The sequence below is a fragment of the Gopherus evgoodei genome, chromosome 14 (assembly GCF_007399415.2).
Source record: "Gopherus evgoodei ecotype Sinaloan lineage chromosome 14, rGopEvg1_v1.p, whole genome shotgun sequence".
Lineage (NCBI taxonomy): Eukaryota > Metazoa > Chordata > Testudines > Testudinidae > Gopherus > Gopherus evgoodei.
Window position 1 is genome coordinate 27327901 of NC_044335.1, and position 18256 is coordinate 27346156.

Genomic DNA, 18256 nt, shown 5'->3' on the forward strand with positions numbered 1-18256 from the left:
TAGCGTTAAACCGATTTAACCCTGCACCCGTCCACACAACGAGGCCCTTTATATCGATATAAAGGGCTCTTAAAACCAGTTTCTGTACTCCTCCCCGACGATAGGAGTTGCGCTGAAATCAGTATTGCCATGTCGGATTAGGGTTAGTGTGGCTGCAAATTGACGGTATTGGCCTCCGGGCGGTATCCCACAGTGCACCACTGTGACCGCTCTGGAAAGCAATCTCAACTCGGATGCAGTTGCCAGGTAGACAGGAAAAGCCCTGCGAACTTTGGAATTGCATTTCCTGTTTGCCCAGCGTGGAGCTCTGATCAGCACGGGTGGCGATGCAGTCCCAAATCCAAAAAGAGCTCCAGCATGGACTGTACGGGTGATACTGGATCTGATCACTGTATGGGGAGACAAATCTGTTCTATCAGAGCTCCGTTACAGAAGACGAAATGCCAAAGCATTTGAAAAAAAATCTCCAGGCTATGATACAGAGTCCACAGCACAGTGCTGTGTGACAAAGCGTAACGGAAAGCCAAAGAATCAAATGGACGCTAATGGAGGAAGGGCGTGGGGACTGAGGACTCCAGCTATCCCACAGTCCCTGCAGTCTCCGAAAAGCATGTGCATTCTTGGCTGAGCTCCCAATGCCTGTAGGGTCAAACACATTGTCTGGGGTAGTTCAGGGTATAGCTCGTCAATTTACCCTCCCCTCCCCCCCAATGAAAGAAAAGGGTAAAAAATCGTTTCTTGACTTTTTTATATGTCACCCTATATCTACTGCATGCTGCTGGTAGACGCAGTGCTGTGGCACTGAACAGCAGCATCTTCTCCCCTCCCCTCCGCGGTGGCAGACGGTACAGTGCAGAAGGACTGGTAGCCGTCCTTGTCATCATCCCATGAATGCTCCTGCTGGCCTCAGGTGAGGTTGCCGGGGGGCGCCTGGGTAAAAATAAGAGTGACTCCCAGTTATTCCAGGCAGATGGTACAGAACGGCTGGTAACCGTCTCATCATAGTGACTGGGGGCTGAGCTCCATCAGCCCCCCACTACCCCTTTCAATGTCTAAAGAAAAGATTCTGTACTGCCTGGACTATCATAGCAGCGGGATGCTGGGGCTCCTCTCCCCCCCCCACCGTTAATGTCCTGCCTGGACTATCATCGCAGCTGGAGGCTGCCTCCCCCTCATTTTATCTCACTAAAAAGTCAGTGTTTCTTATTCCTGCATTCTTTATTACTTCATCACACAAATGGGGGGACACTGCAATGGTAGCCCAGGAGGGTTGGAGGAGGAGGGAAGCAATGGGTGGGCTTGTTGCAGGGGCATCCCCTAGAATGGCATGCAGCTCATCATTTCTGTGGGATCTGACACGGAGCGGCTGTGCTCTCTGGTACACTGGTTCTCTAGTACACTTGCCCCTTTTCTAGGCAGGACTGACTCTATTTTTAGATACAACATAAAGGAGGAAATGACCCGGGGAGTCATTCCCATTTTTGTCTTTGTGCCCCCAGCCAACCTCAGCAAACGTCAGCCAGGAGCACCCATGACAGCAGCAGACAGTACAGAACAACTGATAACCGTCATCTCATCACCAATTTACAATGGCACAGCAGACGGTACAGAACGACTGGTAACCGTCTCTGCTACCTTGCAAAGGCAAATAAATGCTGCCGTGTAGCGCTGCAGTACCGCCTCTGTCAGTGGCATCCAGTACACATACGGTGACAGTGACAAAAGGCAAAACGGGCTCCATGGTTGCTATGCTATGGTGTCTGCCAGGGCAATCCAGGGGAAAAGGGCGCGAAATGATTGTCTGCCGTTGCTTTCACGGAGGAAGGAATGAGTGACAACATTTACCCAGAATCACCCGTGACACTGATTTTGCACCATTATGCATTGGGATCTCAACCCAGAATTCCAACGGGCGGGGGAGACTGGGGGAATTATGGGATAGCTATGGGATAGCTACCCACAGTGCAACGCTCCTGTCATAAACAGATAAGTAAGAGTTAATAGAACAGAAGTACTTCCATCTCTCTTTTGCCTGTAAAGGGTTAACAAGATCAGTGAGCCAGACTGTCACCTGACCAGAGGACCAATCAGGGGACAGGATACTTTCAAATCTTAAGGGAGGGAAGTTTTTGTGTGTGCTGTTAGTTTTTGATTGGTGTTCTCTCTGGGTTCTGAGAGCAACCAGACATGCAACCAAGTTTCTCTCCAATCTCCCTGATACAGGTTCTTATAGATTCAAAACAATAAGTACTAGGTGATAAGGCAAGTTAGGCTTATGTTTGTTTTCTTTATTTGCAAATGTGTATTTGGCTGGAGGGAGTTCAAATTTGTATTTTGCTGAAAGGATTTTAATTTGTACTTGTATACTTAGGCTGGGAGGGTATTCCCAGTGTCTATAGCTAAAAGACCCTGTACTTATTCCATCATAAATTTACAAAGATAACTTTTACTGTTTGTTCTCTCTTTTATTAAAAGCTTTTCTTGTTTAAGAACCTGATAGTTTTTTTATTCTGGTAAGACCCCAGGGAACTGGGTCTGGATCCACCAGGGAATTGGTGGGGAGAAAGGAGGGAAGGGGGAGAGAAAAGTTAATTTTCTCTCTGTGTTAGGATTACTGTCTCTCTCAGGGAGAGTCTGGGAGGGAGAGAGAGAAGGAGGGGGGAAGGTGAATTTTCCTCTCTGTTTAAAGATTCAAGGAGTTTGAATCACAGTGCTCTTCCAGGGTAACCCAGGGAGGGGAAGCCTGGGAGAGGCAACAGTGGGGGAAAGGGTATTCTTTCCTTGTGTTAAGATCCAGAGTGTCTGGGTCTTGGGGGGTCCCTGGGCAAGGTTTTGGGGGGACCAGAGTGTACCAGGCACTGGAATTCCTGGTTGGTGGCAGTGCTACAGGTCCTAAACTGGTAATCGAGCTTAGAGGAATTCATGCTGGTACCCCATCTTTTGGACACTAAGGTTCACAGTGGGGAATTATACCATGACAGCTCCGGAAATTGATGCTAGCCTCGGTACATGGATGCACACCAACAAATTATTGTGCTTTGTGTGGCCGCGTGCACTCGACTTTATACAATCTATTTTACAAAACTGGTTTATGTATAATCGGAATAATCCTATAGTGTAGATGTACCCTAAATGTCTGCAGAGCAAAAGCTGTGTGTGAGCAAGCTTTGATTGAGCTAGGTTGGGTAACAATAGCAGTGAAGACAGCACAGTAGGGGCTTTGGTAGTACAAGCCTGGAACAGGCCCTAGGTATGTACTTGGCTCGCTAGGCTGCTCTGAAGTTCATGTTGCACTGTTACCCGCGCTCGCTGGATTGAAGCTAGCTCAGATAGGCTAACCTGTGCACACCTTTTGCTGTGTAAACATACCCCAAATTAGACAATATAAACAGCTGAATGGTGCGGGAATGTACAGAATATAAAAGCAAAGCTTAAAAGTGACAGTCTGGCATACATCTTGTTGGCCCCACAATTTTGATTGAATGATTTGTTTGTTTGTGTGTGGAGGGGGGTTGTTTGTTTTTACTATTTTTAAATTTTGAATTGACATTGGCATGTAAATGAAGACCATCATACTGTAGAGACTCCACAGTGCATAAAGTTAAGCATATGTGTAATAGTCCAGTTGATGTAAACGGGATGGCTCGCAGTGCATAAAGTTTGTTACATAAACTTTGCAGGACCGGGAACTAATCAAATGGCCTCTTTTGGACTGTTTGTTTTGTTTAAAATATTTGAACTTAAACTCTGTTTCATCTGCAGGAGGCATTTTGTACTTTAACCCTTTTAACCTTTGACTGCTCTATTATTATACCATTTACGGAACTGGGGTAAAAATCTGACTGGGGATTGGTCCTGCTTTGAGCAGGTGGTGGGACTGGATGACCTCCTGAGGTCCCTTCCAACTTTGATATTCTATGATTATTAATAATTAATTGTATTTCTGTTTTTGTGTGTATGATGCATGTTTTTTTCTCTTTGTTTTATGGTTATTCTGTGTTTCCCTTTAACCCTTTTTTTTTTAAATTAATAATCATTCCAGGCCCTTACAGGTAGGTGATCTTGTGATTAAGGAAACAGGATCCTGTGGGGGAAAAAGAGCATGTGATCCTACAATGAAAGACTATGAAAACAACCCAGATGACCTTTAGTCTATCATTTCACAACTTTTGGATGGTTGACTTTTGCAACCTTAATACTCTGTAGTAGTTTTAAATATTATTTGTATTACAGTGGCCCCAATCAGGATTGTGGCTCTATTGTATTAGGTGCTGCACATAGAGGCACCCTAAAACTTACAGTCTAAGGGCCAGGTTGGCAAAGGTATTTTGGTGTGTAAAGGTGCAGATAGGTACCTAGGGGTTTTCAAAAGCACCTATACAGGATGTGTACCTTGAGCATTAATCCACAAAAGATTTTAGGCACCTAAATCCTGGTTTTAGGCATCATTGTGATACACAGAACTCCTGCTCTGTTGCTGCCTAACCCTGTAACTACCTACATTCATTCAGTGCATAAATTTTTGCAGGATTTTTTTTTCTTTTTTTAAAATATCAATAGGAGTTAGGCACCTAACCTAACCCCCCGGCCCCTCTTTGCATCCCTAGAACTAAAACAACAAGGAGTTCGGTGACACTTTAAAGACTAACAGATTTATTTGGGCATAAGCTTTCGTGGGTTAAAAACCTCACTTCTTCAGATGCATGGAATGAAAGTTACAGGTGCAGGCATTATATAATCTAGATAGCCAGGGCTGGTGCAAGGATGTTTCGTACCCTAGGTGAAACTTCCACCTTGTGCCCCCCCCCTGCCCTGAGGCACCCTCCCCCGGCAGCTACCCTCCTTCGCCCTAAGGCGCCCCCCTTGTGGCAGTTCCCCACCCTCTGCCCTGAAGCACCCCCCACCCCAGCTCACCCCTCTCTGCGCATGCCATCGCTGCTTCACTTCTCTCGCCTCCCAGGCTTGTGGCGCCAATCAGCTTAGGAGCCGCAAGCCTGAGAGGCGGGAAAAGTGAAGCAGCTCACCTCTGCCCTGCCTCCTCCCCGAGCATGCAGTTGCTGCTTCACTTCTCCTGCCTCCCAGGCTTGTGGTGCCAATCAGCTTAGGCCCCGCAAGCCTGGGAGACGGGAGAAGTGAAGCAGCCACGGCGCGATCAGGGAGGAGGGGGGGCAGGGGTGAGCTGGGGCAGGGAGTTCCCCTGCATGCTCCCCCCCCCATTTGCTGCAGGTGGCCATCGCCGCACTCCCCTGCCCCAGCTCCCTCTGCCTAAATGCCAGCAGCGACCGGGGCAGCCGAAGATTCGGCCGCCGCTGTTGCTGCCAAAGAAAATGCCCCCCCCAATCCTAGCGCTGTAGGCGACCACCTAGCTTGCCTGAATGGTTGCACTGGCCCGGTAGATAGCTAGAACTAAAAATCTGGCTGTAAGACCCCGCTCCTGTAGTCACTTATGCAGGAGCTTAATTTATTCCTATTTCCCTGAGGGTCCCGCTCCTGCAAGGGGAGCCAATTTTGGCAACAGTGCTGAACTTATGGGGGGAAAGTGTGTGTGGAGTGAGTCCTGTCAAGTGAGGTGCTTTAATGTAAACAGTAGTGGCAACTAAGGGGGCCACCAGAGGAAAGGGAGGCCGCTCCTATACCTAGTAAGGGCCCCATGATAATTTGATCACTGCCCATACATCTGGGTGGAGATTAGGGTGATCAGACAGCAAACGTGAAAAATCAAGACAGGTTTGGGCGTAATAGAAGCCTAAATAATAAGAAGGAAATATATAAAAGCAGGACATCTGGTCACCCTAGCGGAGATCCAGTGATTTCAGGGTCCAGCAACATGGCACTCAGTAGGGGATCAGGGACTTTCAGTCCCATCCCCCGTTATATTAGACACCTGATGCTTGTACGGCAGCACCGCCCCCGTTACACAACCTGAGCAGGCTGAGCAGGGGGCGGGCACCCCCTGCCCTACATGGGCATCGGCAGCCTCATGCATATGCAGGAGGAGGCGAGTCTATTTAAAGCCTTTGTTGGCGTCACTGCCTCCTCCTGTCCTGTTACTCCCTTGAGGCTCTGCCCTCGCTGTCTGCAAAGCCTGAGCCCCAGCATGTCAGACAAACTGCCCTACAAAGTCGGTAAGTGGGGGGTTCCCTGAGCCTGCGCTAGGCCCGATCCGCGGCCCGCGGGGCCATGAAAACCGGTGCCGCCGGGGGCAGAGCCCCGCGCTGCATAGGAGCGATTCGGTGGCAAGGGAAGGGATAGAGCAGTGTCCTTCGCCCCCGTGTCAATTCCTTGCATCCGGGGGAAACGTGGTGCTAGCTCTGAAAACGGCGCCTCGCTTTGCTCTTCCCTCCCTTGTAGCCAGGGGAAGCCCCTCGCTCTGCACCCCCCTTTCGCCCCTTGCGGATAGGTGAGGCCCCTCGCTTTGCACCCCCCCTTGCAGATAGGTGAGGCCCCTCGCTTTGCACCCCCCATTGGCCGCTTGCTGCTAGGGGAGACCCTTCACTTTGTAACCCCCCTCCCATTAGCCCCTTGCGGCTGGAGGAGGCCTCTCGCTTTGCACCCTCACCTCCCCGTTGGCCCCTGCAGGTAAGGGAGGCCCCTCGCTTTGCACACACACACCCCAGACCCCCTGCAGGTGTGGGGTGGGGCCTTTTCACAGACATTAGAGCGCTCCCCAGCCAGCCCCCGGCCCGCCTGTAGCTCCGGAGCGCGCGCTCCTTCGGCGGGCAGTGGCCGGAGCGATCCGCGTGGAGCAGCGGAGCAGGCTCCACGTGCCTCCTGCCGCTCCGGGCGGCTCGTGGGACTTGCAGTTCTCCCCCGCGCTGCCTGGTGTCCGGCTGGCCTCGGAAACACTACAGTTCCCAGGGTGCACCTGGCCGCGCGCGGGCCCCACACAGGCGACTGACTCTTACTAGGCACGTGGGAGGGTTTCTTTTTGCGTGTCTTGCTCGCTTCCTGGGAAAGCTGCGGCGGGCTGCTGCGTGAGGGAGGCTGGGACAGGATAGCGGGGGAGGGTAAGAAAAGCGGAGATAGGTGAGATTCGCCCATAACTTACTGAATTACATGCAGAAGTACTGGAATTAGGGGTGCTGCTGCACCCCCTGGCTTCATAGAAAATCAGGGTGTGGAAGGAACCTCAAAAGGTCATCTAGTCTAACCCCCTCCTCAAAGTAGGACCAATCCCCAGACAGATTTTTACCCTAATTCCCTAAATGGCCCCCTCAGTGATTGAACTCACAACCCTGGGTTTAGCAGGCCAGTCCCTCATATACAGGCATATACACTTTGTTTCAGTAGCGCTCAGCATGCCCTCTGTACGAATTGTTCTAGCACAGCTAATTGCATGAAATCAGCAGGAGAGGAAGGTGGTTGTGTGCTAGCTCAGAAGGAACTGAAGAACGGCAGCAGCTGTGGTCCTAACATGTAAGGTTAGAGCCATGTCTGACACTCCCCTTCCCCCTCCCCCCGTCTTGGATCCAAACGGTAGGGAAATGATCTGGCTTTGGCATTCCTCTGTGAAGAATGAGATTCTCTACAAGTCTCAAGTGCCTTTCATCCTGAAGGAGGCCAGATTGCTTTAATAAATGCAACACACTGTTTTATCACCTTTGCACAGCAGTCACTTTCGGGTGGAAGACAGCAGCAGTTTAGGATGGGACATGAAGTAAAGCACCCACAGTTGAAAGTGAAGGGGCCGTTTTAACAAGACAGAATGTAATGTTATGAACTGGAATGGAAGTTTTTTTTAAACACAATTGTTGCTACACCACAGGAGAGGTATGAGCTGACTTTTGCATCTTTTAGGAATAGGCAAAGGAGTGGAACTGATATAAATACCAGGAAGAGTGAGAAAATAATTAAGTACCTTGAGGTATATTATTTGGCACTGGTGTTGCTGAAATACTGTGTCCAGTTCTGGTGTCCACAATTCAAGAAGGATGCTGATAAATCAGAGAAGAGCCACAAAAGTGATTAAAGGACTGGAACACATTCCGTACCGTCATAGACTCGAGGAGCTCAATCTATTTGGGAGAGGTTACAAATGCTCTAAAGCTGCCGGCCATTTTAATCTGGCCCTAGAGCTCCTGCTGGGGAGCAGGGTCAAGGGTCGCTCTGCGCGGCTCCCAGAAGCAGTGGTATGGCCCCCCCGGCCCTATGTGTAGGGGCAGCCCAGGGGCTCCATGCTGCAAGCTGCTCCTGCCCCAAGTGCCGCCCCTGCAGCTCCCATTGTCCGGAAACTGTGGCCAATGGGAGCTGCAGGGGCGGTGCTTGTGGATGGGGCAGCGCGCAGCAGAGCTGTCTAGCCCTGCCTCCATGTAGGAGCTGGAGAGGGGACATGCTGCTGCTTCCAGGAGCGGCTTGAGGTAAGTGCTGCCCATAGCCTGCACCCTTGAGCGTCCCTCTGTGCCCCTACCCCAGCCCTGATCCTCTTGCCTCCAAACCCCTCAATCCCACGCCAGAGCACCTCCTGCACCCCAACACCTCAGCTCCAGCCGCTCACCCCAGAGGCTGCACCCCCAACTGGAGCCTTCACCCCCTCCCACATCACACCCCAATTTTGTGAGCATTAATGGCCCTCCATACAATTTCTATATTCAGATATGGCTCTCAGCCAAAAAGTTTGCCCACCCCTGCTCTAGAGGCTAGGATTAACGTTCAAAATGATCTGGCAAACTGGAGAAATGGCCTGAAGTAAACAGGATGAATTCAATAAGGACAATGCAGAGTTTTCCGTTCTCAGTGGAGTAATCAGTTGCATACATACAAAATGGGTAATGACTGCCTATGAAGGAGTACTGCAGAAAGGGATCTGGGAGTCATAGTGGACCACAAGCTAAATGAGTCAACAGTGTAATGCTGTTTGCATTTTTTGCAACATCGTTCTGGGATGTAAACAAGACACAAGAAGTAATTCTTCCACCCTAATCTAGTCTGATACAGCCTCAGCTGGAATATTGTGTCCAGTTCTGGGCACCACTTTTCAGGAAAGATGTGGACAACTTGGAAAAAGTCCAGAGAAGAGCAACAAAAATGATTAAAGGTCTGGAAAACATGACCTGTGAGGGAAGATGGAAAAAAACTGGGTTTCTTTAGTCTGGAAAAGAGAAGACAGAGGGGACATCATAACAGTTTTCAGGTACTGTGACAAAGTCCCTTCTCTACCTTGGTGGGTCCTGTGCTTATTGGCAGATTTGCTCACCTCTGTGATCTTCCCCACAGTCTGGGTCAGCTCCTTCTGTGTCTCATCAGGAGTTGGGAGGTTTAGGGGGAACCTGGGCCCATCCTCTACTCCGGGTTCCAGCCCAGGGCCCTGTGGATTGCAGCTGTCTATAGCGTCTCCTGTAACAGCTGCATGACAGCTACACCTCCCTGGGCTACTTCCCTATGGCCTCCTCCAAACACCTTCTTTATCCTCACCACAGGACCTTCCTCCTGGTGTCTGATAACACTTGTACTCCTTAGTCCTCCAGCAGCACACCCTCTCACTCTCAGCTCCTTGTGCCTCTTGCTCCCAGCTCCTCTCACACACTTCTGCTCTTCTTCATCTGACTGGAGTGAGCTCCTTTTTAAACTCAGGTGCCCTGATTAGCCTGCTTTGATTGGCTGCATGTGTTCTAATCAGCATGTCTGCCTTAATTGGTTCTAGCAGATTCCTGATTACTCTAGTGCAGCCCCTGCTCTGGTCACTCAGGGAACAGAAAACTACTCATCCAGTGACCAGTATATTTGCCCTCTACCAGACTTCTGTGCCTCACTGGTCTGGGTCTGTCACAATACATAAGATTGTTACAGTGAGGAGGGAGAAAAATTGTTCTCCTTAACCTCTGAGGACATGACAAGAAGCAACTGACTTAAATTGCAGCAAGAGAGGTTTAGGTTGGACATTAGGAAAAGCTTCCTAACTGTCAGGGTGGTTAAGCACTGGAATAAAGTGCCCCAGGGAGGTTGTGGAATCTCCATCATTTGGAGATTTTTTCAGAGTGGATTAGACTGGGTCTCTCCCAGTCGATCGTGATCTCAGTGGTGCTGTGTGGCTGCCACTAAGGCAGACTCCCTGCCTACCCTGGCCCCATGCCACTCCCAGAAGCAGCCAGCATGGTCCCGGGGTGGAGGGGCAAGGGTCTCCCTCCACGCGTTGCTCCTGCCTGGAAGCATCGCCCCTGCAGGTCCCATTGGTAGGGAGAGCTGTGGAGGCAGTGCTTGCGGAGAGGGGCAGCATGTGGAGCCATGTGCCCCCCATTTCCCCTTCTGCACTTTGAACCCTCTTTTGTACCTGAAGTGCCAGCCCTGACCCTCCTCCCAGAAGCAGCACTCTGTACTCCCTCCTGCACTGAAACCCCTGCCCCAGCCCGGAGCCCCCTCCCAGAGCCAGCACCCCATACTCCCTTCTGCACTGTAACCCCTGCCCCAGCCCCTGACCCCCCCCCTCCCAGAAGCCAGCACCCTGAACCCCCCCTGCACCCCAACACTCTGGCCCAGCCCAGAGCCCCCTCCTGCACCCAAACTCCCACCTAGAGCTTGCACCCGTCACACCCTCCTGCACCCCAACCCCCTGTCCCACACTCAGCTCAGAGCCCCTTCCCACACTGCGAGCCCCTTGGCCCCAGCCAGGAGCCAGCACCCCCTCCTGAACCTCAACCCCCTACTTCAGCCTGGTGAAAGTGAGTGAAGGTGGGAGAGAGCGAGTGTCAGAGGAGATGGAGTGATTGGGGCGGGGCTTGGGGAAGCAGTGGGGCCTCGGGAAGGGGCGGCATAGACCCCCCTTAGGGTCAAAAAGTGATCTTGGGCATAAAAGGTTGGAGACCACTGATCTAGATAATACTTAATCTTGCCATAAGTGCAAGGAACTGGACTAGATGATCTCATGTGGCTCCAATACCAAGCTCCAGTGGCAGGAACTGGCCTCCGGTGCTGACCTCTGGCCCCAGCTGCCTGACTCTGGCCTGGGGCTCTGAGAACGCTGTAGCAGGCTTTGATCCCCGGCTCCAGCCATGTGGCCCCCTGACACCAGCCATGCGGTAGCAGGCGCTGGTCCCTACTGCCTCCCCAAAGCCCCATATCCATCACCCCAGGCCACTGCTGCCTCCTGCGCTCTCCCCCCCCCCCCCAGGGCTTAATTTGTCCTGGGGCTTGCTGAGAAAAATGATACTAAGGAACATGAAAGTATTACTAGCTGTGACAAGTACTGTATCACTTATCACAGCCCCCAGCTTGCTACTAAGTGTGCTGTGAAAAGTGACATTAACAAACAAATATCACTTTTCACAGCATTATTTTTATTATTGAATCTGCCAAAAAAACCCTACCCTACATAAATAAATTACAATTATTTGGATGTGTATATGTGCATATTTATTTAGGAAAAACAAAGTTAAGTTTGGACACCGAGGCCATCAAAAAATTTGTTGAGAGAACCTCTGGATTAGGTGATCACGATGGTCCCTTCTGACCTTAATCTAGGAATCTGTATATTAACTAACCGAAGGAGGAAGAGAAGTGGCAAGTTTCTGATGACACAAAATTCTTTAAGTTAACCAAGACTTGAAACTAAGGAGTGTTGTGAAGAGCTCCTTGAGAGCCTGACACAAGCCAGGTAACTGGATAACAAGGTGGCAGGCGATACTCTGTATAGACCAACAATGTAAAGCACATAGGAATAACCCGTTGAAGTGATTTGTTATGGCGAGAATTGTCTCCATAGGCAAGATTGGCACCAGAGCTTTGTTGTTTGAGGCCCTGTTCTCTACCCATGGACTTAGGGCAGAAGAACTCATGGTCCCAACTTCTATGAGTTCTCTCTCTAGTATAAAATTTCTTTGCACAGTTGAGTAAATTACTCATTTTGTTGTTATTGTAGGACTTGGAAAATGATCCCTTTGATTCAAAGGGTCTAGTAATCCTGCCTAGGCTTGATCTTCTTATTATTTTTCTTGAATGGGGAAGTTGTTCATAACAGCCATCAGGGATGCGGAACTGGGCCCTTTTCAACTCGTTTGGCTTCAGTGCATGAAGTATTCTTACACACACACATCTTTATGCTCTGAAAATAAATCTGTGCACACAGTTCTAGATACGTAGGCTGAAATTTGTGAATGCAAGTGCTTACAGGCAAGCTTGTAAGTGAAAAGGGTTGGTAATATTAAAAAATTGTTGCTTCTAATTTGCATGCATAGATAAGGGCCTTAAGTGCTTGGCTTTAGGTACATTTGAAAGTGGGGGTTCTAAAACTTCACTGAAGAGGCTTCATTGCATAAAGACCTCCACAACACTATGAAAAGACTTGAGAAGCTGAAGGGGGGGCTGGGCCTCCTCTCTCTCAGCTACTACTTGATGTCCTGCTTGATGGCTCCATAGCAGTTTCAGCCAATGCCAACCTGCAAGTGAGTGGATACTGTGGCTTCATGCATTCGAGCCACAACGCAACCACCTGTCATCCCTCTGTTGCAGCTGACATCAGCCTAGCAGAATGGGGTCGCAAGGCCATTGAGATTGCAGAGAATGAGATGCCAGGGCTGATGAAGATGCGGGAGATGTACGCAGCATCGAAGCCACTGAAAGGAGCGCGTATCGCAGGCTGCCTTCACATGACTGTGCAGACCGCAGTTCTGATAGATACTCTGGTGGCTCTGGGTGCTGAGGTAAAGTAATATCTCTGGTTTCCTCTTCAGTGTGCCTTTAGGTAACATGGTGGCATGAATATTGGTTTTGTTTTATGTAAATACACCAGGGAATCTTAGCAAACAGCTGCAATCCCTTCTGAGGAGACTATGCTGCTATTTGCAAACAGATGAAGCATTGCCTTTCTCCTCTAGAATCCTAGTGCCATTTTAGCCAGGTGGAGGTGCTCGTGGTCGCAGTAACCCATTCTGGTATAAGAGCAATCATGTCCCCACCATGGAGAGTGAGGCCAAAGGCTGCTGTCAGATCTGGGTCCTGAGCCACGACACCCAGCACTGTTATCAGAACCTCAAGTGGCTGCCTCCAAAGCAGTGCATTAAAAACTAGTCCATGTTGCTTGAAGATCGGCAAAACAAGTTTCTGAATCCATCTGAGTGCAGCCTCTGGCTTTCAAACTGGGCACAACAGTGTTGGGGAGGAAAGGAGAATCCAGTGTTTACACTGCTAGGTTGGGATTCTGGAAGCCTAGGTTGAATTCCGTGTTTGACCGTGAGCAGGTCACTTGGTTTCTGTGTGCTTCAGTTTCCCCATCTGTAAAATGGAGATAAGAGCACTTCCCCTTCTATCAATGGGGTGTTGAATATATGTTCTCGATTCTGAGCAGCTGATGCCATGGTAACAGGGACCATACAAATACCTCCAACGGAGAACTGTGTTGTGATTTTTTTTTTCCAGGTTGCAAAGGGTGCATAATTGTAAGGTGACCTGCAGACTATTTGTAAGAGTTTTTCTCCAAGTGTTAACATACCCACTGGAGACACCTGGAATATCATGCATGGGTTGTGGGTCCCTCAGTACCAGGAAGATGTTGACAAATTTGGAGTGAGTTCAGAGAAAAGCACTGAGGAGGAGGCTGGGTGAACTAACTCTTTGATGAAAGAAAATGAGCCATATTTTCCAAGATGCTTCCAATTACGTGCATAAAAGTGGTGCATACATACCATCTACACATGTGCATCTGAGTGCTTGTGTTCAGGGGCAGATAGCTGCTGTGTAGGCACAAATATGGAGACACTTAAGGGTTGATACTGCAGCCTTTAGTTGCATGGGTCATTCCAGTGACTTTAATGGGACTACCTGTGTAAGAATTGAAGGATTGCTTCCCTTAATGAGCTAATTAGTTTGAATAAGCATGCAGAAACCCACCACTGTGCTTGTTAGGGAGGGCAATAAGAATACAAGCAAACAGCCCTTTCAGCAATAGCTTCTGTGTCTGCATTATGCAAAAGAGATTCTAGAATAGGTTGGTGCATTAAAATAAGCACACACACACTCTGTTCAGTGCAACCCCGCTACGTTATGGTACACTTCTAGGTGCCTGAACCTAGTTACGAGATTTGTGTGTGGAAAGCAAGTAGGCCAGCAGGAAAAGCACAGAGAAGAGCTGGGTGAGCAACATTTTAAACTCTTCAGCTGCACATGGCATTTCAGCTGCATTTCTGGCTATTCCAAGTTTCTGCATCTGCCTTGTTTTGTGCTCAACACAACAGGCGCTCCTTGAAAATCTATTCCAGATGTATCCACTTTGTACTTTACCTAAACTTTTAGTACCCTGCTCTAGTCTGCATTCTGTGAACATCTGTAACTAGGTCCCTCCCAAGCTCATGGTCCATTTTTGTAAATTTCCTGGTCATAGAATTTTTTAAAAACTTGAATTTTATGGTTTCAGATATTTAAATCTTCAATTTCACAGTGTAGTAACAAAGCGAGAATATGTATTTAAAAACAGCAAAATATAAACATGTAAAGCCCTTTCGTCAGCATTTCTCAAACTGGGAGTCTCGACCAAAGGGGGGGGGTCGTAGTATTGCTACCCTTGCTTCTGCGCTGCCTTCATAGCTGGGTGGCTGGAGAGCAGCTGTCTGGACACGCAGCTCTGAAAACAGCACCGCCACCAGCAGCAACACAGAAGTAAGGGTGGCAATACACCATACCATGTCACCCGTACTTCTGCATTGCTGTTGGTGGTGGCAGTACCTTCTGAGAGCTAGGCGTCCAGCCAGCAGCTGCCACTCTCCAGCTGCCCAGCTTTGAAGGCCGTGCAGAAGTAAGGGTGGCAATATCATGACCCTCCCTCCCCCTCTCCCACGCTTAATAGCCTTGCAATCCCTTTTGGGTGAGGACCCCCAGTTTGAGAAACACTGTACTTCTGTATACTTTCACCCTGTAGCATAGTATAGGGTAAAATTACACAAAAGTTAAGATTTCATGGGGAAGGCCAGATTCGATGTCCGTGACACATTTTTCACCTCTGTGAATTTGGTAGGGCCCTGTCTAAACTTAGTATATGCAGTGGAATGTGTGTCCAGAAGAATCTCTTACATGTGGTAGGGTTTGATCATGTGATGCATTGTGGGTTTTGATCACTGAGAAAAGGAACCTACATTAAAACAGCCTGGCTCTTCTACCCTGAGTGATTTTTTTAGTGGTCCTAGTTAGTTGCCTCGTCTCTCCAGTAACCTCTGCAGATGTTCTGAATGAGGCAGGAATTTTGGCTGACTTACTCTCCTCCCTGCTCCTAGCTCCTCTTCATTTAGCGCCTAGAACTAGAACAAAGACTGCTTTTATTTTGCCTGTTGTTTAGGGAGTTTGCTCAACAAGTAAAACTACTCTTGGGTTATGTTCCAGGTACAGTGGTCAAGCTGCAACATTTTCTCCACTCAGGACCATGCTGCTGCTGCCATTGCTAAAGCCGGTATTCCTGGTAAGTCCTCTGTGGTCTCATTTGACTCTGAGTGGATTAGGCTGCCTGTTTTAGCTAATCAAAGTATGTGCAAATCAAGCTCTAAGAATAAATTCCAGGATAGAAATAACCCTCTGAAGCAGTGTCTGTTACACCACAGGGAGTTTAATCTAAGCTGGGTTGTCTGACAGCAATCCATGTACCTTGAGAATGACTGACTGATTCTGCAATACAAGCTCAAGGATCTAGGTTACCAGCTTTCTTAATTCTGTTCACTAAGGCTGTCTATACCGCAGCTGAGAGCAAGCTTGGGTAGACAACCTCTGATAGCTCAGCTGAAGCGAGTGCACTAAAAATAGCAGCATGAAGGTTGTGGCTCAGACAGCAGGTCAGGCTCTGAAGCCCACCCAGAGCTGCAACATCCACACACTAGTGCTAGCTCAAGCAGCGCTCAGGTGAGCCTGTCTATCCAGGTTGGGAGGATCCCTCCCAGCTGCAGTGTAGACAAACCCTAATGTGATTAAACTGTCAGAGATGATAAAAATGAAGGCTGCATATGGTGTTTATGGAGTGAGGTGTCTGGGGCTTTACAGAAGACCCAGGGCTAACTGGCTAAAGGGAACATGCTGGCCCCAAAATATTCAATGAAGTGGTCTTTCCGGTTGGCTGCAATGGCAGCATTTGAGATGGGTTGAGGCCAAAGCTATGCCTGCAGTGTTGCAGACTACCATCCCCAAAGCTCTTTAGCAGCTAAACTCTGCTGTTTTGCTGCTGCTGTAGGTTGGAAGGTGATAGAAGCTGAAAGTTCTGGTATCCGTATAAACACGTGCTCTGAAGACACCTTAGTGTGACCAAGGCTTATCAGGCTTTGGAGTTGTCCCTGCTTTAAGTAACTTTTCTTCTTTTGTGGAAGAGCAGCGGTTGATGCTACAATCTCAGGCGTTTCGCACCCCTTCCATTAATATAATAGAAATGTGTGGCCTGTGACGACTTACCAAAATTAGCGGAGTGGCCCCCCCTGCAAAAATTATTTCCCACCCCTGGCCTGTTGGATTGTCCTCCATCCTAGTGCAGGTGTCCAGTGGGAAACTGAATGAATGATCTGTTGGGAGTGGCTATCTCTGTTTCTTCTCCAGCAATGACACAAGAAAGACACTCATTAAATATTCATCCATTCCTGATGCTTATTTCCTACCTGCGAACCTAATTGGTTGAGGTCACAGTAGGTTCTTGTTGAAGTGGCTGTGTCTCACAGACAGCTGATGAAGGCTTTGCTAAGGAGGAGAAGCAACAGAACCTGAGCTCTTGAGGAACGTGGCGCCTATACTTATGCAACTGCCTTTAGCAGTAAAATATTAAAAGAGAAAGTGCTATATAAGCAGAATCGTTTCGGTTTAGTGTTTTTCAGAAATGTGATTTGTCAGCAGCTCTTCACACAGACTGTGGTGGTGGTGATGAAAAGGGCAATGCAGCCAGTGCTGTTGATCAAACAGAGCAGCATTTTCTAGTGGCTAGAGCAGAGCAGTGGGAAGCAGGATTTCTGGGTCCTCTTCCCAGCTCCACCAATGACTTGCTGCAGCATGTAAGACAAGTCACGTAAGCGCCCTGTGCCTATTTCCTATCTCTAAAGTGGGGGTGATATTCACTTTTATAAAGTCTTTCAGATCCTCTGAATATGTTGGCACCTTGCAGCAAAGGTTTGCTGAAAACTTGCAGGGAACGTTTGATCATCTGCCCTTATGGTTGCTTTGTCCCCAAGGGAAATGATGTTTAAGGGCCAGATTTAAATCCCCCAACGAGGGCGAGTCTACTCTTAAAACACTGCGTTGGCACAGCTGCACCGCCACTGAAGTGCTTTTAATGAAGAGACTAAGCTGATGGGAGAGAGCTCTTCCATTGGTATAGTTAAAGCACGTCTCCGAGAAGCTCTCCCACTGACATAGTGCTGTCTACACAAGGGGTTAGGTTAGTATAACTACATCGCTCGGGAATGTGGATTTTTCACACCCCTGAGCGACATAGTTATGCCGATACAGGTCTGTAGTGGAGACCAGGCCTGAGAAGTGAACTAAACAAAAGCAGTTTGACTGTCCTTCTATAACATTGTGTTTTTCATAATAGTGGCATCTTGTGTGTGACAGGGAAGTCACAGAATTCTGGAGTTAGTTGTCAGTCAAAAATTGTACAATCTCATGGCTGTGCGTGCTGGTAGTTCCGTGGCATGAGACCAGGCTGTAATAATGGCCAAATCCATTTTCTACCTCCCTTTGTGAAGGGATTCTTTCATTCCTGCTGTAATGCCTGTTACCATGAAACTCCCAGTGGGCCATTTGGGGTCAGGCTTCTCAGATAGGTTTTTTTGTTCGTTTGTGGCAATTTAAAACTGTCTAGTCCTTCTCTTTAATTTGTCCTGTCCTTGTATGCCAAGGAATTCAGACAGGAGGCATGGTCTGGTTTTCTGGCATATAATGTCACTCATGCCATGGTCAGAGTCTCCAAGGTTGAAATGGCCCCTCCTCCTCCAGTTTCATCTCAGGAAGTTGAATCCCGTTGCCAGAGAGCGAGTTAAGGATGTGGTGCTGGCCTCACTGCTTGGCTTCCACCTTGAATTTTCTTTCTTTGTGGGGTCAAGTCCCTCTTTGGGTTTTCTAGCTTGTGCTTTGCATATTGAACCTCCCTGACCCCAAGGTGTATAGAGATATGGCACCTCACGTGTGGCTTCGCTGAGTGCATCTGCGGAAGGAGAGGTAGCGAGATGAACTTGCCTGCCTGTACTGAACAAAGAAGAGCACATGAGTTTGCAATGTATTACATGTCCTGTGGCAGGAGACGTAAACATTACTGGATGCACCTCTTCAATAGCTGAATGCTTGGGGTGCCTAGTGAGGTATGAGGCCAAGT

The 18256-nt window shown here is 48.8% G+C and overlaps 1 protein-coding gene across 1 annotated transcript in view; it reads left to right on the forward strand.

The window, feature by feature from the left end:
• Nucleotides 1–6017: 6017 nt before the first annotated feature.
• The window catches only part of AHCY (adenosylhomocysteinase), a 50380-nt gene continuing 38141 nt past the window's right edge, over nt 6018–18256 (forward strand). The window contains exons 1-3 of the mRNA XM_030533185.1: nt 6018–6125; nt 12442–12632; nt 15301–15376. Of these exons, the coding sequence (XP_030389045.1) occupies nt 6098–6125; nt 12442–12632; nt 15301–15376 (295 nt within the window). The 5' untranslated portion in view covers nt 6018–6097. The remainder of the gene's footprint in view (nt 6126–12441; nt 12633–15300; nt 15377–18256) is intronic.